The sequence below is a fragment of the Arachis ipaensis genome, chromosome B6 (genome assembly GCF_059453495.1).
Source record: "Arachis ipaensis isolate K30076 ecotype BB chromosome B6, ASM5945349v1, whole genome shotgun sequence".
In the NCBI taxonomy this organism is placed as follows: Eukaryota; Viridiplantae; Streptophyta; class Magnoliopsida; order Fabales; family Fabaceae; genus Arachis; species Arachis ipaensis.
This window is the reverse complement of record NC_142441.1, coordinates 150,500,216-150,525,211: the sequence shown is the minus strand read 5'-3', so window position 1 is coordinate 150,525,211 and position 24,996 is coordinate 150,500,216. Positions and strand designations below refer to the sequence as shown.

The following is a 24,996-nucleotide window of genomic DNA, read 5'->3' as shown; positions in this document are numbered from 1 at the left end:
AGTTTTCCAATGACATCTACAATAAAAGAACAAAAATGTGTAGATTTTTTTAATAAAAATAATTAAAATAATATAAAATAAAATTACCTGTTAGTATTTTTCTTTGACCCACTTTGTCAGACAATGTCTCAAGTGATGCAAATTTAAAATAGTCTTGGAAAATGTTCAAAATTGGATCTTTAATTTCTTTCACAGTTGTGAGTAAAAAGTTTGCGTTTATTGTATCTTTAATTGGCCTATATAGATCATTTGAATCTTCTATTTTTAAATTTTTTATAATATAGACTTTTTCTTCTTGTAACAAATGTTTGAATTTGTTCATCATATTTCTCTTCACAATTATATGAAGATGTGTTCCTGCATTAGTAAATCATAGTTAATAATTAGTTAAAAAGGAACAATGAATAGCATATTAAAAGAAGTATACTTTTAATAATATCAAAATATAATTATATATAAAGTATTATAAAATAATATAAAAAGTATAAAAAGCAAAAATAATTAAACTATTTTTTTCGTAAATTCAATTAAAAAATATAATAAATATTTTTTTTTATCTTTTCATTTAATATAATCATTTCTAAGCAAAGAGACTCTTCTTCATTTGTGGGTGTTAATGTTTTCTATAGATGAACTACGCAAACTTTGATAAACCAATTGTCTTTTTGTTTGGTAATATTATTCAAAGAATGATACTCTATTGAATAAGTTTGAGATGTTGTGTAGCTAGAAAATAAATTTTTCGTACTAAATTTGATGTCATTTGAAGGAATAGTGATTAGAAAGTTATATAAGTAGTTGAAATAATATGAAATTTGAATATTTGTAAAGTAAAATTTATTATGATTATTAATATTATTATTACATTTATAATATGAATGTTTATTATATTTAATGAATTATTTATAGAAATTAACAAATTAATTATTGGAGTTATAAATTTATTGTGTTGTTTATAACGGTAAGATATAATAAATATATAGATATGAATTGAATGTTTTTATAAGTTATAAATTTTATTATAAATTTTTGTATATATATATATTTGCAGTAGGACTTTGTTGACCATAATCCTTACGCGCTCGGTTTTTAAATACCTCCACAGCTTCGTCTTTTACTATGACAAAATCTCGTTGACTGAACTTACCATAAACAAAACATGACAAAAATAAGAACAATTCAACTAATTAATTAACATTTTTCCCTATGCGATTTGCGCTTTGACTAATGTAGTGTCGTCAGTTATATTTGAATTTAGTATGGCATTCATGCTTTGACTTTTGTTTACATTAATAGGCAATGAAAAAAATCTTTTTTTTTTCCCTACTTTCTTAAAGATATTTTAATATAAAGATAATATTACAAATTATTAAATAATTAGTTATATTTGATTGGATATATCTGACTGAATATATTTAATTAAATTATTTAATAATTTATACTATTATTTTTGTGTAAATTTTTTTCATAAAAATAGACAAGTAGTCATTTTTTGTTTTTGTATGTATGAAAAAATTAAAATAAAACTAAAGAATAATATTTGGAAGTGATATTTTAGGAGTTAAAGAGATTTATAATTTTTTCTATTTTGGTTTTTTTGCAATGCATTCATTCCTTTATTAAATGAGTTATTTAGACATAATAAATATATAAATATAAATATTATATATATATATATATAAAATTATAAATATTAAGTTAAACAAGATAATTTTTTATTTTTTATTAAAAAATAAAATGGTTTGACTATTATATATCCTAAAAATACATGTAATTATTATATATTTATCAAAATAAAATATTTAAAATTTTTTATTCATAATAATCTTAACTTGTGCTCTATGAGCATAGCTAAACTCAAAGTAAAATACTTATCATATTAACTTGATATTTATTTAAACAAACAAATAAACTAACAATTTTTAACCCGAATTGGTTTATAATTAGTACCCAGCTAACATACATTAAAAAAATTGATAAATGATAAAGTCTTCATCTCTTTGTTAAACTCTCAAATAACAAAAGAAAAAATATATAATTTTCTTCCATTAATAACTTTACTTATTGCTCTCCAAACTCCACTTGACTTCATTCTTATTAATTTGATATATTTTATTGGTGAAAAACCACCCTAGTTCTCTTCTCTTCTAAAATTCAATAAATTATTTTTGATATTTTGAAAAATATATATAATATTACTTATGATAAGTTGATAACTTATTAGCTATGCTGATTTATTGAACTCTTTTCTTTCCTTTTTCTAACTTTTTACAAAAGATATTATATTGAATTCTAAATTGTTTTGGAAAAAATTGTATCAAACTATGAATGTACCAAACAAAAGAAAGAACTAAAACTCTATGAATTACGCTTAGGACCCGCTTCTTTCTCGTGAATCTATATTCTAAACTAATCAGAAATGTTCTCACTTCTCACGGATCCATAATTTTTTATTACGTCCTTCTATTTATATTGACGACCCATTTTCATTACCTTCTCTTTGTTCATCAACCAACACCGATTTTCTCAGTTGTTAGGGTTTATAAAATAATTATTTTTGTTCCCAATTTCTATTCATTTTCATTTTCGTTATTGTGTTTCATAATTTCTAAATTTCGAGACGACTCATTTCTATTCATGACGTCCAATTTTGACCGGTGGGAGAAAGATCCTTTCTTTGAAGCTGCCGAAGAAGTTCAGGAATCTGCAGACAGGTACTCTTAATTTGCATGTTATTCATCACCTTCGTGATGTTCTTCTAATTTGCTTTTGTTATTATTAATTATTGTGGTATTCTTCTCTGTAATTTGTAGCTAGTATTTTGGTTTTGGATAGAGATTTAGGGGCAATTTGTGATTTTTGTTTAACGTTATTCTCTAATATTGGATGTTGAATTCAGAAACCGGTTTTGAAGCTCATGGTAATTTTTTGTTTGTTGATTTGTTTATCATTGTGGTTTTTGTTTTCAAGGTTGGAATCTGCATATAGGACATGGATTCGTTCCACAAAAGATGATTCCAGCGTGTGGAACTCTGATGAGCTTCGTAGAGATCTAAATACTGCTCTTGGCACTGCTAAATGGCAGGTAATTGATTTTTTGTGTTTGGAATAGCTCATTTTGTTTTCTGTGCAGCAATTTGGGAGGGAAAATAGAAATAGAAAAATTAAAAACTGTGTTTTGTATGTCATCTTGAGATTGTTGTTACATGCTTACATGTTATGTGGGCACTATGCAGTTAGATGAATTCAATCGGGCAGTTAAGTCGAGCTATAGCAGAAGCTCAATTGAGGATACAAGAAATAGGCACCGCGATTTTGTTGCTGCCATTGATGAGAAGATCACAAAAGTTGAGTATTCATTATATGAATCAGACCAATCGGGTGGTGAGGCACCTCGGCCTTGGGCGCATTTGGATGAAGGAGAACAAGATGAACTTGCATTATTTCTTTCGGGAATGCCAGCGACCGGAAATCCGCGATTAGTTGATACCAATTCAGTCAGTAATTGTTCAAAGAATGCACATGCTTTGTCTGGGTTGGGTGAAGCAAAGGAAGATAGATTAAATGCGCATCGTAGGGCAGCTAGTGCTAGTGCTGATATTGGTTCTTGGAAAATTGCAGTTTCTGATGATGCGCAGCAATGGAGTTCGTCCAGTGGTTCCTCCGGTCCTATGCCTAAGGTAGCAAGTTTATCGGCATTTCTTAGTTCGATGGGATCCGTACCTGTGTTGAAGTGGCCTAGGAATGGTTATAGAAAGCTGAATCATCAAGAACCCGATAATGCGCTACTTCCAATGACCGAATTGAAAAAGGTTTGTTCTTAACCTGATCTTGCTGTTTTGCTGATATGGAAACATACTTCAGTAGCACTTCTATTAAAGAAAGAAAATTTATACATTGGTTGGTTTACTAATACTCTAATTCCTTCTTTATCTAATTGAAAAAGGGCAACAAGGCATCCTTCGAAAAAAGTAAGAGTTGTCTTGAAAGTTCTGATGAATCTTATGACAAGCAACTTTATGGATGGTATGGTGCCATTCAGAGACAGATTCGAAGATCTCAATACCAAATGCGATACAGTCAACCAGTTCGAATAACAGTTTCCATTGTTGTTCTCCTTTGCTTGATTGGTAAGTTGTTTGTATCTCTGTGCAACCGTGTGTTCCACATTCATATAGACACAAGTGTACTTGCATGTCCTTCAATTTCTTAGTGATAAAAAGCTTCTTGCAACTTTGGAATTTAAGTAATTTGATAATTGAATGGCCTTCTTGCTTATAAGTTGGGTTTACTATATAATCTCTAGGTTATAGTTGATTCCTTAGTTGGAAAAGGTTGCACATGTTGCATCACTTCCTGCTTATTCTTTCCCTCTTGTGTTGGGTTGACTTTGTTGCTCATTATTGGGGAGTTTCCAAATATCATATAGTAAACCATGGCTCATGAGAATTTGAATTTGAATAACTTGTTACTTTTTAGCACCATGTTTGTTCAGCATCTCTTCCCAATTACCATAGATAGATTCCCTTGGTATTTTGTATGTAATGTAGCTTACACTTATCGTTATCTCTGCAGTTTTAATTGTGATTCGCGCTATGTAGAAGGAAGAAGGCTTAGACACACGTGTTGATATCAGTTTGTAGCTGGCAAGAGCATGAGGAATGACAAGCTTTTGCTTCAAGCTAATTTAACATTTCAAATGCTTTGGGATTTAATATTTATAGCCAACCATAGCATTTGCTCAGTTATTCATTTGTTGCTAAAAAGTTCTCCTTTTCTTCTTTTTTTTTCCCCTTCCTATTTTAAAATTGTTCATCAAGAGCTCTCTCTTGTAGTGGTATCACAAGTCATAAGATGCATGAGATGGAGATGAAAGAGGGAATGGACATGTTAGATGTGATATATACTACTGTACCTTCTTGATGAGCTTTGGTTTTGTACCGAATCCTTTTGTAACATGTACATATTCAAGATGATGTTTTATTACTCTTTTCACTCAATTGTAAATTTTGTATTAATCAATAACTCTTTGCAAAATTAGCATCTAGAGCTCACATATAAACCCAGCATTGAAAGCAAGAGTTTCCAAATTATATGAGGTTGATCACAAAATTATATCTCTTCATACTTTAAAGGAGAAAAATGATAGATCCAATATTCATTGCCATGTTAGGTGCTTGTTTTTGTTAATGGAATCCAATCATAAACTTTAAACTCTTCTCAGATTCAGTGAGCATTTCAATGCAATCACCAGTAGAAATATTTAAACCAATATGTATCTCCTAGAATTCTTAATATTTGCAAAAAAAAAAAAAAGGAAAAAAAAACTATGATAGGCACAATTAATGGATACTTTTATATAAATAAAAAATCTTTATTTCTAAAAACACAAAGGAGCATTATTTATCACGATATTTTTTAAGGATAATTCATGCAGTTCGTCTAATAGTTTTAAATGTATTGTGTTAAAATGACTTTAATGTTTTTTCAAGGTTTCATTTTTTCTTGACGAGAGGAATGGTGCCAGAGAGGAGGAGAGAAGAGTTAGAATGAGTGAATTTCTACACTGATTAGTCATAGGTGTACTTATATATACATGAAGATTAAGTTAGTAGAAGTTTAAGAGATATAAGGTTTAATATTAAATACATCATTTAGATATATATTAAAATCGTTTAATTGGTGTGGATATTTTAATCTTCATTTTAAGGTCATGCTCTCTGTTTTTCAGTTATGTTTATTTAGTTTTAAGAATTAAAATATTAATCATAATTAATTATATGAGTATAATAAAACAAATACGTTTATTTTTATTAAATTAAATTAATAAAAATAAACGTCTCCTCATATTTTAAAGCAAAAAATGATAGAACTAATATTCATTGGCACTTTAGGTGCTTGTTTTTGTTTATGAAACCCAACCATAAACCTTAAACTCTCCTCAAACTCAATGAGCATTTCAATAAAATTGCTGCGCAGAATAATTTAAACCAATATGTATCTCCTAGAAATCTTAATACTTGCAGAAAAAAATGAAGAAAAAAAATGATAGGCACAATTAATGGATATTTTTTTATATAAATAAAAAATTATTATTTTTTTTAAAAAAATATATTTTTTTGGATAATGCATACAATTAGTCTAATAAGTAATCAACTTGAACGAGTTTGTTCAGTGACCAAACTCTGCTTTGGAAGTTAAAATACTAGTCATAATTAATCATCTGAATATAGCAAAATGAGTACATTTATTTTTATTAAATTAAATTAAATCATTAATTTAAATTTATATCTATTCGAATTTTTGAATAATCAAACTAGATTAGATAAATAAACGGATAAATAGATTTGAAAAAGAAATATTTGGTTGACTTTTAAATTAAAAAGAAATCATAGAGATCATAGTAAACATAAATACTATTAAATAGAGGCAAAGATTCTGAAATTAAATTATCTCTATTTCATAATCTTTTTTACTAACAAAATCTGGGTTCAAAACTGTGATAAGATATATTTCACTTTTTATTTGGGTTCAAAAATTAAAATTGGTTCAAAACTGTGATAAGATAGAGAAGATAGCAAACGCGTAACTCGTTAAAGTGATATAAATAATTAATAGCACAAGCCACAAGCTATAAAGAACATAGTAATCCTTAATTATCGAACACAAAGCTGGAGTTGAGAATCCACAAGAAGAGCAAGAACTAGCCAACTGCAGGTAAGCAAAAAAATTTGTATATTCATAAATAAAATTATTTGATCACTTAATGCATGTAACCTTTGATGTTGATTCAGGAGTAAGAAAAATCAGTCCAACATGAGTGATTTACAATGGAAGAAGGTGGAGGTCTTGGGAGCGGGTTCTTATGGCACTGTTTCTCTTGCCATTCTTGTTGATGAACAAAATCGGTTTCACAGCTTCATTGCTGTAAAGAGCTCCATTCCTAGGTTGGCATTCTCACTGGAGAAAGAAGAACAGATTTTTAAATCACTTTGGGAAGGTGAAAGCGGTGGTTGCCAAGAAATTATTGAATGCTTTGGAACTGAGATCACCGTAGAGCACGGACATCAATTCTACAATCTTTTCTTGGAGTATGCTCCTTATGGTTCTTTGGCTGACTTGATCCACAAGAAACCTCTCCCCGAGACTGAGGTGAGTGTCTATGCACGCATGATTGTTAAAGGACTTTCACATATTCATCGCAAAGGAATCGTCCACTGTGACCTCAAGCCGGAGAACATTCTTGTGTTTCCTTCATTGGATAAAGAGATTGCAAACTATCAATTGAAGATTGCAGATTTTGGATTATCGAAAACCAAAGAGGAGAAAGCAGATGTTGAGTTGTGGAAGTCCAAGCCGAGAGGTACGCCGTCATACTTGTCGCCAGAAGCGTTTTCCGGTCATATTGATGCTCCGATGGATATATGGGCACTTGGTTGCATAGTGATTGAAATGCTCACTGGATTGCCTGCCTGGGGTGAGAGCCCTTTGCTTATTGAGGAGTTGAGGTACTTGGTTGAGCATCATGAACTATCACCCAGGAAGCCGCAGGGAATCGGTTTTTTCTGCCATGATTTTCTGGAAAAATGCTTTACCAAGGATCCTAGCAAGAGGTGGACTGCTGACAGGGTTCTTGATCATCCTTTTCTTTATATCACACAGTTTCATTCATATTATCTTGCAACTTGGCTATGATGGCTATGCCTTAGGGTTTTTTAGGTCTGTTGATACATAATGAGTTGTACAAAGTAAAGTATTCATACATACTGAGTGTGTTGCTTAACATTTATGGTTTGTAAGATTTAATAAACTATTTTAATAACAATAGTTTTGTTTGTTATTTGTGGTTCGAATGTTATCAGTTCTTTCGATTTTCTTTTTCTTTCTTTCTTTTATAATCTTGCTTTCAGTATATGATCAAATAATTTAATTAGCAACGACCAACAACCCCAACACTCCCTCGCGATTCCCGAGGACGACCTCGGCGTTAAGCGCGTGAGGGACCTCAAGAAGCGGAAGCGCGAGGAGCCTGTTGCTTCGGGGACTCTCAGGATCTGGAATCTCGAGTTCATTGAAGAAGAAGATGAGGAAGGCGAGGGTGCGGTTGAGAAGAGGGTTTGGGAGTGGAGGAAGAGGTTGGTGGAGAAGATGAACGGGATTGAGCTGAATCTTGAAGGGGTTAAGTTCAAGCTTGATGTTTCTGTTCCCGTTTCGGATGACTTTGAGGCAATGAAGAAAGATTGGGAACAGTTTTTTGCGTTTAATACTCGAGGTTTGTCTCTGCGTTCATTCTTCTTATTTTTTGTGTAAACCATGAAATTAGTAGTAATGTAAAGTGGTAATGACTATAAATTTGTCTATAAGGTCCTTGAAGTAAAAGTGGTCAAGTTTAATCAATGTAGCTGATCCGAGCTAGTGAGAAAGGCTTAGCAGTTTAATTCTTCTTATTTTCAATGTTTTTATTTTTCAAGGAACAAAAATTTTTAATCAGGATTAGGTTGGAGGTGAAGGCTATATTTTTTCCTTCGACGATTTTGTTTCTTTGACCTTTTTAAGCAGTACAATGAACCTTCTTAATTTGCTGTTACTTATTGTTAAATGTTGTTATATTCCACCCTATACTGATACTTATATGAGAATTATCATATTTCACCTTACTATGGGTGTACATAATTTTCTTGTTCTGTAATTTACATTTAATAGGAATCTTAATGTTGCTGAGGACGATGATCCAGGTAAGGTTGCGAATGAAGACAGCGGAGACCTGGTTTCAGGCCTTTACTGTAAGATTGTGGTTCAGTTTGAAAAATATAGAGACTTCCATGATGCATTGAGAGTTCTATGTGGTCGCTCATTGCAAAAGGTATTAGCTTGTTTCTGACTTATGTTTGGTAACTCCACTGTGAAATAATCATAGTTTCTTACTACACTGCAATTCACATCTTTATTGTCATTTGTCACTATTTCTGTTTTGGTTGTCTATAGTAAGATGATCAGTTCATTTTACTGTCAATGACTGTGGTCAGAAGTGTTATGGCAATTGCTTAAACTGGAAGTATAAAGCCGCCTCACACTTGCATCAATTCGTGAATTATACATGATGGATATTGGAAACTTAGATATGTTTATGTGATGAGTGACAGTAGAATTTCTTGTTTATTGACAGAAAGGATCGCGATTAGGGTTTATAAAATAATTACTTTTGTTCCCAATTTCTATTCATTTTCATTTTCGTTGTTATGTTCATAATTTCTAAATTTCGAGACGACCCATTTCTATTCATGACGTCCAATTTTGACCGGTGGGAGAAAGATCCTTTCTTTGAAGCTGCCGAAGAAGTTCAGGAATCTGCAGACAGGTACTCTTAATTTGCATGTTATTCATCACCTTCGTGATGTTCTTCTAATTTGCTTTTGTTATTATTAATTATTGTGGTATTCTTCTCTGTAATTTGTAGCTAGTATTTTGGTTTTGGATAGAGATTTAGGGGCAATTTGTGATTTTTGTTTAACGTTATTCTCTAATATTGGATGTTGAATTCAGAAACCGGTTTTGAAGCTCATGGTAATTTTTTGTTTGTTGATTTGTTTATCATTGTGGTTTTTGTTTTCAAGGTTGGAATCTGCATATAGGACATGGATTCGTTCCACAAAAGATGATTCCAGCGTGTGGAACTCTGATGAGCTTCGTAGAGATCTAAATACTGCTCTTGGCACTGCTAAATGGCAGGTAATTGATTTTTTGTGTTTGGAATAGCTCATTTTGTTTTCTGTGCAGCAATTTGGGAGGGAAAATAGAAATAGAAAAATTAAAAACTGTGTTTTGTATGTCATCTTGAGATTGTTGTTACATGCTTACATGTTATGTGGGCACTATGCAGTTAGATGAATTCAATCGGGCAGTTAAGTCGAGCTATAGCAGAAGCTCAATTGAGGATACAAGAAATAGGCACCGCGATTTTGTTGCTGCCATTGATGAGAAGATCACAAAAGTTGAGTATTCATTATATGAATCAGACCAATCGGGTGGTGAGGCACCTCGGCCTTGGGCGCATTTGGATGAAGGAGAACAAGATGAACTTGCATTATTTCTTTCGGGAATGCCAGCGACCGGAAATCCGCGATTAGTTGATACCAATTCAGTCAGTAATTGTTCAAAGAATGCACATGCTTTGTCTGGGTTGGGTGAAGCAAAGGAAGATAGATTAAATGCGCATCGTAGGGCAGCTAGTGCTAGTGCTGATATTGGTTCTTGGAAAATTGCAGTTTCTGATGATGCGCAGCAATGGAGTTCGTCCAGTGGTTCCTCCGGTCCTATGCCTAAGGTAGCAAGTTTATCGGCATTTCTTAGTTCGATGGGATCCGTACCTGTGTTGAAGTGGCCTAGGAATGGTTATAGAAAGCTGAATCATCAAGAACCCGATAATGCGCTACTTCCAATGACCGAATTGAAAAAGGTTTGTTCTTAACCTGATCTTGCTGTTTTGCTGATATGGAAACATACTTCAGTAGCACTTTTATTAAAGAAAGAAAATTTATACATTGGTTGGTTTACTAATACTCTAATTCCTTCTTTATCTAATTGAAAAAGGGCAACAAGGCATCCTTTGAAAAAAGTCAGAGTTGTCTTGAAAGTTCTGATGAATCTTATGACAAGCAACTTTATGGATGGTATGGTGCTATTCAGAGACAGATTCGAAGATCTCAATACCAAATGCGATACAGTCAACCAGTTCGAATAACAGTTTCTATTGTTGTTCTCCTTTGCTTGATTGGTAAGTTGTTTGTATCTCTGTGCAACCGTGTGTTCCACATTCATATAGACACAAGTGTACTTGCATGTCCTTCAATTTCTTAGTGATAAAAACCTTCTTGCAACTTTGGAATTTAAGTAATTTGATAATTGAATGGCCTTCTTGCTTATAAGTTGGGTTTACTATATAATCTCTAGGTTATAGTTGATTCCTTAGTTGGAAAAGGTTGCACATGTTGCCATCACTTCCTGCTTATTTTTTCCCTCTTTTGTTGAGTTGACTTTGTTGCTCATTATTGGGGAGTTTCCAAATATCATATAGTAAACCATGGCTCATGACTTTGTTGAATAACTTGTTACTTTTTAGCACCATGTTTGTTCAGCATCTCTTCCCAATTACCATAGACTCTGGTCGTTTCCTCATCTGTCACTATAAAAATATGATACATCGTCCTTGGTATTTTGTATGTAATGTAGCTTACACTTATCGTTATCTCTGCAGTTTTAATTGCGATTCGCGCTATGTAGAAGGAAGAAGGCTTAGACACACGTGATGATATCAGTTTGTAGCTGGCAAGAGCATGAGGAATGACAAGCTTTTGCTTCAAGCTAATTTAACATTTCAAATGCTTTGGGACTTGATATTTATAGCCAACCATAGCATTTGCTCAGTTATTCATTTGTTGCTAAAAGGTTCTCCTTTTCTTTTTTTTTTTTTCCCCTTCCTATTTTAAAATTGTTCATCAAGAGCTCTCTCTTGTAGTAGTGGTATCACAAGTCATAAGATGCATGAGATGGAGATGAAACAGGGAATGGACATGTTAGATGTGATATATACTACTGTACTTTCTTGATGAGCTTTGGTTTTGTACCGAATCCTTTTGTAACATGTACATATTCAACATGATGTTTTATTACTCTTCACTCAATTGTAAATTTTGTATTAATCAAGAACTCTTTGCAAAATTAGCATCTAGAGCTAACATATTAACCCAGCATTGAAAGCAAGAGTTTCCAAATTATATGAGGTTTGATCACAAAATTACATCTCTTCATATTTTAAAAGAGAAAAATGATAGAACCAATATTCATTGCCATGTTAGGTGCTTGTTTTTGTTAATGGAACCCAACCATAAACTTTAAACTCTCCTCAGATTCAGTGATCATTTCAATGCAATCACCGGGTAGAAATATTTAAACCAATATGTATCTCCTAAAATTCTTAATATTTGCAGAAAAAAATGGGGAAAAAAACTATGATAAGAACCATTAATGAATACCTTTATATAAATAAAAAATCTTTATTTCTAAAAACACAAAGGAGCATTATTTATCAAGATATTTTTTACGGATAATACATTACATGCAGTTTGTCTAATAGTTTTTCAGTTATGTTTATTTGGTTTTAAAAATTAAAATATTAATCATAATTTTATGAGTATAATAAAACAAATACATTTATTTTTATTAAATTAAATTAAATTAAATCATTAATTTAAATTATATCTATTTAAATTTTTGAATAATTAATTAGACTTGATAAGTAGATGGATAAATAGATTTGAGAATGAAATATTGGAAATTAAAATACTAGTCATAATTAATCATATGGATATAGCAAAATGAATACATTTATTTTTATTAAATTAAATTAAATCATTAATTTAAATTATATCTATTTGAATTTTTGGATAATCAAACTAGACTAGATATTTGGTTGACTTTTAAAATTTAAAAGAAATTATGGAGATCATAGTAGACATAAATACCATGAAAAAGAGACAAAGATTTTGAAATTAAATTATCTCTATTTCATAACTTTTTTACTAACAAAATCTGGATTTAAAACTGTGATAAGATATATTTCACTTTTTATTTGGGTTTAAAAATTAAAATTGGTTCAAAACTGTTATAAGATAGATATATTTCAAGATTTTTAATTTGTTTTTTGATTTAAATTATTCCTACTAACACTGTCTTTATACTTTCTATTATATATGCAAATCAACTGTTATCTTTCCGTTAATAAGATAAACGCGTAACTCGTTCAAGTTGAGCTGAGAATCCTTAATCAAACACAAAGTTCTATTATATATACAAATAATTTATACGAATAGCCACAAGCTATAACCAACACAGTAATAATTAATCCTTAATCGAAAATAAAGCTGAGTTGAGAATCCCCAAGAAGAGCCAAAAGAACTAGGCAACTGCAGGTATGCAAAAAATTTGTATATTCATAAATAAAATTATTTGATCACTTAATGCATCATGCATGTAACCTTTGATGTTGATTCAGGAGTAAGAAACATCGGTCCAAGATGAGTGATTTACAATGGAAGAAGGTGGAGGTCTTGGGAGCAGGTTCTTATGGCACTGTTTCTCTTGCCATTCTTGTTGATGAACAAAATCGGTTTCACAGCTTCATTGCTGTAAAGAGCTCCATTCCCAGGTTGGCATTCTCACTGGAGAAAGAAGAACAGATTTTTAAATCACTTTGGGAAGGTGAAAGTAGTGGTTGCCAAGAAATTATTGAATGCTTTGGAACTGAGACCACATTAGAGCACGGACATCAATTCTACAATCTTTTCTTGGAGTATGCTCCTTATGGTTCTTTGGCTGACTTGATCCACAAGAAACCTCTTCCCGAGACCGAGGTGAGTGTCTATGCACGCATGATTGTTAAAGGACTTTCACATATTCATCGCAAAGGAATCGTCCACTGTGACCTCAAGCCGGAGAACATTCTTGTGTTTCCTTCATTGGATAAAGAGATTGCAAACTATCAATTGAAGATTGCAGATTTTGGATTATCGAAAACCAAAGAGGAGAAAGCAGATGTTGAGTTGTGGAAGTCCAAGCCAAGAGGTACGCCGTCATACTTGTCGCCGGAAGCGTTTTCCGGTCATATTAATGCTCCGATGGATATATGGGCACTTGGTTGCATAGTGATTGAAATGCTCACTGGATTGCCTGCCTGGAGTGAGAGCCCTTTGCTTATTGAGGAGTTGAGGTACTTGGTTGAGCATCATAAACTATCACCCAAGAAGCCGCAGGGAATCGGTTTTTTCTGCCATGATTTTCTGGAAAAGTGTTTTATGAAGGATCCTAGCAAGAGGTGGACTGCAGACAGGCTTCTTGATCATCCTTTCCTTTATATCACCCTGTTTCATTCATATTATCTTGCAACTTGGCTATGATTGTTTTTCTTGCAACCTTATTCATGGTTTATGTAATTAGAACTATTCTGATGACATTGTAAGATTGAATGGTTTGGGCTTGATGGCTATGCCGTAGGGTTTCTTAGGTCTGTTGATACATAATGAGTTGTACAAAGTATTGATACATAATGAGTTTGTTGCTTAACATTTATGGTTTGTAAGATTTAATAAACTATTTTAATAACAATAGTTTTGTTTGTTATTTGTGGTTCGAATGTTATCAGTTCTTTCGATTTTCTTTTTCTTTCTTTCTTTTATAATCTTGCTTTCAGTATATGATCAAATAATTTAATTAGCAACGACCAACAACCCCAACACTCCCTCGCGATTCCCGAGGACGACCTCGGCGTTAAGCGCGTGAGGGACCTCAAGAAGCGGAAGCGCGAGGAGCCTGTTGCTTCGGGGACTCTCAGGATCTGGAATCTCGAGTTCATTGAAGAAGAAGATGAGGAAGGCGAGGGTGCGGTTGAGAAGAGGGTTTGGGAGTGGAGGAAGAGGTTGGTGGAGAAGATGAACGGGATTGAGCTGAATCTTGAAGGGGTTAAGTTCAAGCTTGACGTTTCTGTTCCCGTTTCGGATGATTTTGAGGCAATGAAGAAAGATTGGGAACAGTTTTGTTGCGTTTGATACTCGAGGTTTGTCTCTGCGTTCATTCTTCTTATTTTTTGTGTAAACCATGAAATTAGTAGTAATGTAAAGTGGTAATGACTATAAATTTGTCTATAAGGTCCTTGAAATCTTCAAAAATGAGTAAAAGTGGTCAAGTTTAATCAAATATAGCTGATCCGAGCTAGTGAGAAAGGCTTAGCAGCTTTTGTTATGGTAGTCAAATTGGTCAAGGATGAAATTGAAGACGATTATCAACTTCAGGGAGTGGTTTGGCCTTTGATCGTTCACTCATGTTCTTATTACTAAATACTAAGTGCTTAAAGGCTTGCTAGAAAGATTTGTAGTACATCGAATTAGAGTCTCTTCGTAAATTAAGGACTAAAGTTGATGCCTAATATGCATTAGAATTTAGAAGATTGACTTGATGTTTATTTTAAACTTTGAAGGATGAGATTGATGCTCAAAATCTCTAGAGGACTAGTTTGATGCGAAGATCATTTTTGGGAACTAATTTGGGCTGCTTCTTTTCTTGGGTCTGATTTTTGGTTTTTTCTTTATGTGATTTGAAAGGGAAGGGTTGGATTGTATTTTTAATTAGGTGTAAAGGTTTGATCTTTCTGCAGGGTATTAACTGCACCAATTCGGTATTGATTTCCTCAACCATGAAAATTTCGTTGGTTGATCCATTAAAGGTGCTTGATCCATTCATGGTTGCTGTTGGATGAAACATGTGTTAGGTTCAGTGGCAAAAGAACTCGAAGTTTATGTCTATCCGCGATTTCTGGACAAATTTTGCTTCAACTTAAACCGCTGGAGGGGTATGTTTGGAATCCATGGGATCCCTCTCGCGGTTTACATAGTTTACTAAAAGTTGTATTTTGATATCCATTTTGTAAAAGTTGTATTTCGGTAAATTTGAAACTCAATTGTTTTATTTTGGTAAAATGCCCAATAATTTATTAACTAGAATCCAGATTTTAAGTAGTATTTTCCAATTGATTTTGAACCCATTCATCATAATCTTGAAGCATCTGCAGAAGTAGCAGTGGCACGAGTTTGTCCACCAAAGCTTGCATCATTCTGCACTCAACCACACTAATCTATCATAATTCATGAATAAAAGTTGTTGATTGAAACTGGTAGAATAATATATAAATAAATCTTCTTGTTGGTTTTCAGAGAAACTATTCAATTAATCTGTAAAAAAATTTGATGAGTTTTGCATTGAATTAGTAGCAACATTGCCAAACCACTATCATAAGCAAGTATAATTTCCAGGGAGATATATAATCTTGAGAATTATTAATTCACAAGTTCGGTCGAAAGTCGAAACTACAGAAGTAACTTGTGTTTGACCTTGATATGTGAAGCTAGCTCTTTCAACAAGGATCAATCTACAATCAATAAATGATAAAAACAAATTCTTGAAAGCAAAATGAATAAATAAATCAAGGTCAGAAAGAAATGAGCAAATTTTGTTGGAAGAAATCAGCAATCTCTACCATTCTGTGATTGACAAAAATAGAAATCGAGTTAATTTGGTTGGAATTGATTTTTGGGACCATCCGAAAGCATGAGAGGAGAGTAGCATGGAAAACAACCTAAAAGGATTAAACCAAGATTATTTACTAAAAACACTCACAAATTTCCTGGACGTTCCACAGCTGATACAGGCATCATGGTGAATGGTTTTGTATAAATCTGCAGAACACAAATGAGCACAAATGATTAAGGCTTAATCCTAACTGATTTTAGCAGCATGACAAAAACATGCCCTGGATTATTTTCACTAGTGATCATGTTGTCTTGACTAGAATTCTCAGCAACATCATCAATTGGTAAAACGTGTATCACTTGTGGAGCTCTGAGTGTTCCTCCAAGAGGAACAAGTGAGTGCAGAACATACATGCAATATTAAGGGACAAAAATTTGTGTCCATGCAAGGATGTGAAATTGAGAAGGAGGGATTGGACTCATTAGTGAAATTGTATTTCTAATATTTACTAAGTTGTTTTTCATTCCTAAAGTTTCTTGTTCAAATCTCACATCATATATAATTCAATTGTGTTCGACAAATAAATTTTATTAACTTATACCTGCAAATTTTAATAAGTGTATGCAAATTTTATTGCTGGCCAAGTACGGAGTACGGACACAAAATGATAATATTTATTGATCATGTAATATTATTCTTTTTAAATAGTCACAAACTCGCCACCATGGCAAAAGAATGAAAACTAATTAGTTTAATATAAACAGTGACAAACTGACAATTAGGTAAAAAAATAGTCAAACTCATTACCATAGCAATTCCCTTTTTTACTATCTTTTTCTAACAAAATGATTCATATATGAATAAACAAATTCATACCAATATATGAAATTAGAGTTGATTTAATTCTAATATATATGTGATGAGTTGGACACCAAAAAATATATGTAATAGTCACTTTAATTTTACACCTTGCAGTGAGTGTCATTTAAAATTTCAAAAATAAAGCTAATACATAACCAACGAAATTATCCTATTGTAGCATGAAGTGTTTGCAGTTTGCCTATGCAATCACGTTGCACCTGAGTGCTTGCCAACAAAACGAACTTGGGTTCACTACCATTCTTGTTCCATGTGTTACCATGTGATATCTCCTTTGCTTCATGGACGCAGCATTGGATGTATTTGACGTTTGCATCCAAATTCCATAACATAAGTAACTTGGGGTACACTATCCTTCTTGGGATTTACAATGATAGTAGCCCATTAACAACAGCTACTACTTCCGGCCCAATACAAGAAGCTGAAAGCGATGAGAAAGCAATTGGGCCAGATAAACCGTTAGTTGAGCATAGAAACAAGCGTGTGAAGAAGCAACCAACTTGGATAAAGGACTACAAGCTGTGAAATAGAGGCGCTGTAGAGTGATACCTCTAATTTTATTACTCTACAGCGCCACTATTTCGCAGCTCATAATCCTTCATCCAAGCTGATTACTTCTTCACATGCTTGTTTCTCTGCTCTGCTAACGGTTTCTGTGGCCCAATTGCTTTCTCATCGCTTTCAGCTTCTTGTATTGGGCTGGAAGTAGCAGCTGTTGTTAATGGGCTCCTATCATACAATCTCCCCATTGACAACTCGATTATCAGGGTGAACAAGCAAAAAGTTGCGCCTCTATTTCACAGCTCGTAGTCCTTCATCCAAGCTGGTTGCTTCTTCACACGCTTGTTTCTCTGCTCTGCTAACGGTTTCTCTGGCCCAATTGCTTTCTCATTGCTTTCAGCTTCTTGTATTGGGCCGGAAGTAGCAGCTGTTGTTAATGGGCTCCTATCATACAATCTCCCCATTGACAACTCGATTATCAGGGTGAACAAGCAAAAAGTCAATACCCAGAGCCAGAAGACACACTTGCTCCATGATGTTCTTGTGTGCTCCCTCCTTTGCTTCAAGGACGGAACATCTCAGATGTTTGACCTCTGCCTCCAACGGCTCAATTATCCCCTTTGATGCTGTTTTCTCCTTTCTTAACTGAGCCTTCTTCTCCTTATCAGCCTCCTTCAGCTTGTTTTCCAGATTACTAATCTTGGCGGTTAAAGTAACCTTCAATTCCTCTAAGGCAGCTCTCTTGTTTTCCTTTGACTCAAGGCGGATCTCCAATTCCTTAACTCGGCCTTCTAGCACCATCTGAGATTTGGAGGTGATAGGTGGCTCCAAGTTGCGGCACATATCTTGGGCTTGGAAGGGTTTGGAATACACATTGGACTCCTCAATGTCGGGGATCAGCACACCATTTTCAACCGGCTTCCCTTTGCCATCCACCATTTTTTGCATTTTTATCGGAGGTGAAAGTCCTAGATCAGCACCCGTGTCCACAAATGAAGACTTCTTTGAAGTTGGAGGTGGAAAGACACTGCAGGCACCTCCAATATTCGCAGTCTTGGGTGGAAGGCAGAGTTTGTCCACTGCAACACCTCTTGATGCCATGTTAGCTGCAATAAAGGAGAAAGAAACTCAAGTCAGAAAACAAAGTATATTTTATTTGCAATATTGTGCATAGTAGCATAGTAATCAAAATTTTACACAGCAGGATAGTAGCCTTGGCAGATGATTAAGATTTAAGAGCATAACACTCCCCTTCAGCAGTCAGCACCAAAGAAGCTGAGTAAAAGAGGACATTATATATTTTATTTTATTTTTTTCTTAAAAAAAGTAAATAATTGGTAAATTGAAACATAAATTTGTCAATATTTTATTTAACTGGATTTCACTCCATTCTTGAGTTTTTCTTCCTAGATTTCTTTTCCCCCTCTTTTACTAAGATATGGTATTATGGATGTGGTTTAGCAAATTGATATATGCAAAATTGACAAATCACTTGAAAACTGAATTGATTGATAAACAGCTCATCACAGAGAGAACTCACCTGGGCTTGCACAAACATTGGTTCTTTTTCCATCAACTTTCACATTTTCAACACGGTTGGGGAACACAAAACTTGGGGATATCACTGGTGATTGTACTCTCAATATTGTCCGATTGAACAACTTGCGGATTGGCTTTCGAACTGGCTGAACTAATCATGTCTTCAACTTTAATGTACAACTCTATGCACCGTAGCTCACAATTTGAGACATGGAAATCAAACATCAAGTGAATGTCTTGGTCAGAGGTGAGCCAAATAACCCGACTGTCAGATAATTGGGGACCTATTATACCATGCAACTTATATGCCATATGAGATATCTTCTTTCTTCCAAGTTCACCCATGTTTGCCAATATCAGATTCTTCAACTCAAGTAGAGACTCTTGATGATCAGTATCAAAATTCATCAAAAGAGGATCCCAACTTTGAAAGGTTGCACCACCTACAGTGTCTTTTATATATCCATTGGGTTGAACAAGTACAAATATGTCTGAACAAGCCATCTGTAACTCAAGATCTTTTCCAACTTTGGATGATTGTGTGTGGCTTGAATGAGGGAAATGAGGCCTGCTTCAGATTTTATAGTAATTTGATGAAGTAAATTCCAACCACAAATCCGTGGAACTTTTATCCAACTGCCCTAATAGAAGAATGCAATTCGATCATTTCTACTAGTTTTGCACAAAAAGGTAATTTTTTTTTAAATTCACTAAATAATAATCTACTGAGTTGGTGCACAACTTGTTTTACTAAAATACCTTTTATTATAAATAATCCATAAAAAAATATATTTTTTTGGCTATTTTCAAGACATGAACCAAGACCCCTTAGTTAAGTTATAAACAAATTTCATCTCAACTAATTTCAAAAGTTATTATTTTTCAAAAACGTGCCGTTTGATATACTAGTAATAGCATGTCTAATATAGAGATATTTGATTAATATGCAAAAGAGCCTAAGTGTCACTGAGGAAATTCATCGAACACATGGAGAGCATAATAGATAATACCCAGTTGCAAAACTCGAACCAGGTTGAGCGAAAATCAAAATGGGGAATGACAATAGAAACATGAATGGAGTGAGTAGTCGCAACTAACCTGTGTGAGTAATAATGCGAGGAACCGATGGAAACTTTCGAAGAGCTCAAATTCGCAGAAACCACAAAGAAGGAAGAAGCCACAGTGCTACACAAAGCTTCAAACTTAACTTCATAACTAAGGACACACACACACTCTCTCGGATGAAGCTTGTTGGTCAATTCGCAAAAAACCATTGGAGCAGCTCAACCAAGCAATTGCATGTTAACATTCTCAATTGAAATATTTTTATAAAAAACATACATAATTCAAATATTTAATATATTTATTAAAAAAATTAAAATTTTCTGCTAATAACAGTCTAACACTTAAAAATCTCAATTGAAATATTTTTTTTCGGTGGACTGATATTTTTTTTGTTGGATATGATAAGAATAATTGTGTATTGAATGTGTAAGAATTAATTATTGAAATTATATTTTATGTATGTAAAAGAATTATATATATATATATATATATATATATATATATATATATATATATATATATATATATATAATTGTGTATTGAAATATTATTAAAAGTAATTTATTTTTAAAATTGTGTACTGTAAAACTCTGATTAGATAATTCTATAACATTTTTAATATCAAAATTAGTTTTTTAGTTAATTTTAAAATAAATACATAAATAGAGTTTAACTAAGCAAATAACTTTTAGCTAAATATTTTTTTTATCTTAAATTTTATATTTTAAATTTCCTAAACAATAAAAGTTATAAAAATAATTTTACAATAATAAAAAATTGAATAATATTGAATCTGATATTTATTCAAATAAATAATAAAAGAAACACCAACCATTTTAGTAAACGAAAACGACGGCGTTTCGTCGTTGGCCGCCAGTATCACGGTTACAGTGGCAGCGTCAGCACCAGCTTCAGAAAACCCTCTCTTCTTCGTCTTCTTCAGCTTCGAATCCGAATCTCATTTTATCGTGACTGTGAAGTGTTGTGAGAATTTGTGAGTTTGGACAATGAGCAACAGCAAGGACCAACAACCCCAACGGTCAAAGCCGTTTCGCCCAACGAAACCGTTAGAGATTGACAACAGTAGCGGCCTCACGCTCGTCCCGCGCGTGAAGCTCACGCTCACTATCTACCCTCTCGCCGCAACCGTTACCTCCGTCGACGAGTGGAAGATGAAGCGCGCTCTGATCGACTACCTTCACACCACTCATTCCCTCGCGATTCCCGAGGACGACCTCGACGTTAAGCGCGTGAGGGACCTCAAGAAGCGGAAGCGCGAGGAGCCTGTTGCTTCGGGGACTCTCAGGATCTGGAATCTCGAGTTCATTGAAGAAGAAGATGAGGAAGGCGAGGGTGCGGTTGAGAAGAGGGTTTGGGAGTGGAGGAAGAGGTTGGTGGAGAAGATGAACGGGATTGAGCTGAATCTTGAAGGGGTTAAGTTCAAGCTTGATGTTGCTGTTCCCGTTTCGGATGATTTTGAGGCAATGAAGAAAGATTGGGAACAGTTTTTTGCGTTTGATACTCGAGGTTCGTCTCTGCATTCATTCTTCTTATATTTTGTGTAAACCATGAAATTAGTAGTAACGTAAAGTGGTAATGACTATAAATATGTCTATAAGGTCCTTGAAATCTTCAAAAATGAGTAAAAGTGGTCAAGTTTAATCAATGTAGCTGATCCGAGCTAGTGAGAAAGGCTTAGCAGCTTTTGTTATGGTAGTCAAATTGGTCAGGTTTGTACTTAGGTGCTCACTTCAAGGATGAAATTGAAGACGATTATCAACTTCAGGGAGTGGTTTGGCCTTTGATCGTTCACTCATGTTCTTATTACTAAGTGCTTAAAGGCTTGCTAGAAAGATTTGTAGTACATCGAATTAGAGTCTCTTCGTAAATTAAGTACTAAAGTTGATGCCTAATATACATTAGAATTTAGAAGATTGACTTAGTGTTTATTTTAAACTTTGAAGGATGAGATTGATGCTCAAAATCTCTAGAGGACTAGTTTGATGCGAAGATCATTTTTGGGAACTAATTTGAGCTGCTTCTTTTTTTGCGTCTGATTTTTGGTTTTTTCTTGATGTGATTTGAAAGGGAAGGGTTGGATTGTATTTTTAATTAGGTGTAAAGGTTTGATCTTTCTGCAGGGTACTATAGAGGGAAGCGTGAACCAGATACGATTATTTTGAGGGGTGTTCCCTCACGATGGTTTGCTGAGCCTAGAGTTTCTTCTAAGCCTTCCATGCTAGTCACACATACCATCTTCTCAACATTTGGCAAGATAAGGTACTTGCAGGAATTGATTGTTTTTAAAGGATGTTTTTATCTTGTATTTGATTTTCAATGATTTTATTTTTTCAAGGAACAAACATTTTTAATCATGATTAGGTTGGAGGTGAAGGCTATATTTTTTCCTTCCATGATTTTGTTTCTTTGACCTTTTTAAGCAGTACAATGAACCTTCTTAATTTGCTGTACTTATTGTTAAATGTTGTTATATTCCACCCTATACTGATACTTATATGGGAATTATCATATTTCACCTTACTATGGGTGTACATAATTTTCTTGTTCTGTAACTTACATTTAATAGGAATCTTAATGTTGCTGAGGACAATGATCCAGGTAAGGATGCAAATGAAGACAGCGGAGACCTGGTTTCAGGCCTTTACTGTAAGATTGTGGTTCAGTTTGAAAAATATAGAGACTTCCATGATGCATTGAGAGTTCTATGTGGTCGCTCATTGCAAAAGGTATTGGCTTGTTTCTGACTTATGTTTGGTAACTCCACTGTGAAATAAGCATAGTTTCTTACTACACTGAAGTTCACATCTTTATTGTCATTTGTCACTATTTCTGTTTTGGATGTCTATAGTAAGATGATCAGTTCATTTTACTGTCAATGACTGTGGTCAGAAGTGTTATGGCAATTGCTTAAACTGGAAGTATAAAGCTGCCTCACACTTGCATCAATTTGTGAATTATACATGATGGAAATTGGAAACTTAGATTTGTTTGTGATGAGTGACAGTAGAATTTCTTGTTTATTGACAGCAAGGATCGAGATTAAAGGCTGATTATGAAGTTAGCTGGGATAGAGATGGATTTTTTCGGAACACGAGAAATCAAACTCAAGAAAAGACCAACAGAGTGTCAACAACGGCGGCAGATCATTATAAAAGTGAAACTCCTAGACGCCATACCCCTTATGCTCGCCACAGCCCAGAGAATGTCCGGCCAAGGAGATTCCGGGTTAGATTTTGATATCTCAAATGATTCTTATGATTGTCCCTAGTGTACACTCGGGATTTTTTTTTTTGGTTTAAATATGGACATTTAAATTGACATATGATTATTGCAATTCAAATAGGTATGCATTTCAGTTGTCTATGTGTTGTTGAGTGTGTTATTAAGCAGAGGTATATACTATTAGCAAAGGCAAATGTTAAATCAACGTTTAGATAATTGAAATTCTCACATATTTGAACTGAAATAATCACATGTTAATTTCAATATCCAATTGCTATGTAGATTTCACTTATCTAAGTATATGATATTAAGAATAGATATACTACTAGTAAAAGTAAAAAGTTAATCCAAAATTTACATAATTGAATTCCACATAATTTTGACTGTCTGAAATTGATCAAAGGTTGCCAATTTTGACTACCAAGTCCCTTTATGTTATGCAGGAATAAGGACTCATGGATCCAAGCCTACACTGAGAAGTTTCTAGCAAATGGACCATTCCATGCATTTTCTAGCGACTATGACTAAGACCATTTTGGGTCACTAAGGCTCATAGTCTTTTGAGATGTCAATTGTACTCACACTAATCATAGTTCAATTGTCATAATTATTATTTGTATATGTTTTTGCCTTTTGGATATTCTTGTTTTTAGTTTTTAAACACCAAGCAAAGATATGTTATTTTTAGTCACTCCTCTCTTGTAGCGGATAAAAATTAAAAAGGTGATAGAAATGGATTACGAAATGTGTTGAAGTTGCCTCACAGGTTTTCTTTCTAGTGTAATAATGGATTAAGAAATGTGTTAAAATTTCAGAGGGGCTGTGTTGTTTCGTGATAAGCAAGTCGGTAGGGGTGTTCATAGATCGGATCCGATCTAAAAATTGCGGTATTTATATATTTTGCGGACATATCCGAGATCCAGTCCGATCCGATAATTTTGGTGCGGATCGAATAGAGATTTTGGCTATATCCAATCCGCGTTTACTCCTACAAGTCAGGACTAAATTGTCTTTGATATTTTGTTTAGGTCACGTCTTTTGAAAAAAATGAACACGGACCGAATTAGAGGTTTATATAGTCGGAAGATTTTCGGATACATATTTAATTTAGTGAATAATGGTTTCATCATTTAAAAAAGTAACGCAATCAACTTTAATTTGTGGGAGTTTAACAAAAAAAGAAAATTTTAGTTAGTGGGATGGAACTGAGTGAGTTGGATGTTTAATCTAGAGACAAGAACGTAGGGATAGAAATGCTCGGATCAAGATTTTCTAAAGTTAGAAAGTTGGTAAAATGATGAGTAAATGAGTTGATTATTTTTAAATTAAAATAATATTAAGATATGAGGTACATATTTTATAGAAGTTATAAAATCAATAATGATTAACTTTTCATTTTATTACTTTTATCAATTTTCTCACTTTAAAGGATTTACATTCAAAATGTTCCATCAATAACATATATTAAAGCATTATATGATGCACCAAATTTAACTATATATTAAAGATTATCCAACAAGATTAATTCCAGTGAAATCATCACTAAAGTTTCAGAAAATGCATGTTGTTTCATTTACTACTTCTAACCTAACCAATGCAACTTTACATATGCCAATGGTTGATTTTAGTGTGTAATATTAAACAATGTTTACCTAACTTTTCATTCAAAAAGTTAGATGAAATTTTAGACTT

General features: G+C 33.4%; 7 protein-coding genes across 8 annotated transcripts; 6 read left to right on the top strand and 1 right to left on the bottom strand.

Moving 5' to 3' along the window:
• Window positions 1–2,294: 2,294 nt before the first annotated feature.
• On the top strand, window positions 2,295–5,000 carry LOC107605602 (uncharacterized). Its single transcript, XM_088491630.1, has 5 exons — window positions 2,295–2,714; window positions 2,971–3,085; window positions 3,237–3,812; window positions 3,947–4,130; window positions 4,576–5,000. Exons 1-5 carry the CDS (start codon window positions 2,638–2,640, stop codon window positions 4,599–4,601), a joined length of 978 nt encoding a protein of 325 aa, XP_088347756.1. The 5' UTR covers window positions 2,295–2,637; the 3' UTR covers window positions 4,602–5,000.
• Window positions 5,001–6,815: 1,815 nt separating this feature from the next.
• On the top strand, window positions 6,816–7,695 carry LOC148563131 (mitogen-activated protein kinase kinase kinase 20-like). The gene has a single exon (XM_088489648.1). The coding sequence runs from the start codon at window positions 6,817–6,819 to the stop codon at window positions 7,693–7,695; it is 879 nt and encodes a 292-aa protein (XP_088345774.1). The 5' UTR covers window position 6,816.
• A 39-nt stretch (window positions 7,696–7,734) lies between these two features.
• LOC107647747 (uncharacterized) lies at window positions 7,735–8,881 on the top strand. The gene is made up of 3 exons (XM_088491187.1): window positions 7,735–7,748; window positions 7,935–8,249; window positions 8,704–8,881. Exons 1-3 carry the CDS (start codon window positions 7,735–7,737, stop codon window positions 8,879–8,881), a joined length of 507 nt encoding a protein of 168 aa, XP_088347313.1.
• Window positions 8,882–9,209: 328 nt separating this feature from the next.
• On the top strand, window positions 9,210–11,716 carry LOC107605603 (uncharacterized). Its single transcript, XM_088491556.1, has 5 exons — window positions 9,210–9,358; window positions 9,615–9,729; window positions 9,881–10,456; window positions 10,591–10,774; window positions 11,255–11,716. The coding sequence occupies exons 1-5, from the start codon at window positions 9,240–9,242 to the stop codon at window positions 11,278–11,280; spliced, it is 1,020 nt and encodes a 339-aa protein (XP_088347682.1). The 5' UTR covers window positions 9,210–9,239; the 3' UTR covers window positions 11,281–11,716.
• Window positions 11,717–13,073: 1,357 nt separating this feature from the next.
• Window positions 13,074–13,952, top strand: LOC107647746 (mitogen-activated protein kinase kinase kinase 20-like). Its single transcript, XM_021105724.2, has one exon. It carries the CDS (start codon window positions 13,074–13,076, stop codon window positions 13,950–13,952), a length of 879 nt encoding a protein of 292 aa, XP_020961383.1.
• Window positions 13,953–17,018: 3,066 nt separating this feature from the next.
• Window positions 17,019–20,385, bottom strand: LOC107605601 (uncharacterized). 2 transcript variants are annotated; one of them, XM_016307522.3, is made up of 3 exons: window positions 20,095–20,385; window positions 18,998–19,637; window positions 17,019–18,563 (listed from the first exon to the last, which is right to left on the bottom strand). In XM_016307522.3, the coding sequence occupies exon 3, from the start codon at window positions 18,556–18,558 to the stop codon at window positions 17,905–17,907; it is 654 nt and encodes a 217-aa protein (XP_016163008.1). In that variant the 5' UTR covers window positions 18,559–18,563; window positions 18,998–19,637; window positions 20,095–20,385; the 3' UTR covers window positions 17,019–17,904. The 2 variants fall into 2 exon arrangements, with proteins under 2 accessions (XP_016163008.1, XP_016163009.1); XM_016307523.3 differs by having other exon boundaries at window positions 18,998–19,632.
• Window positions 20,386–20,890: 505 nt separating this feature from the next.
• Window positions 20,891–24,070, top strand: LOC107605600 (uncharacterized). Its single transcript, XM_016307520.3, has 5 exons — window positions 20,891–21,588; window positions 22,203–22,341; window positions 22,649–22,808; window positions 23,110–23,307; window positions 23,748–24,070. The coding sequence occupies exons 1-5, from the start codon at window positions 21,069–21,071 to the stop codon at window positions 23,751–23,753; spliced, it is 1,023 nt and encodes a 340-aa protein (XP_016163006.1). The 5' UTR covers window positions 20,891–21,068; the 3' UTR covers window positions 23,754–24,070.
• The last annotated feature ends 926 nt before the right edge of the window (window positions 24,071–24,996 follow it).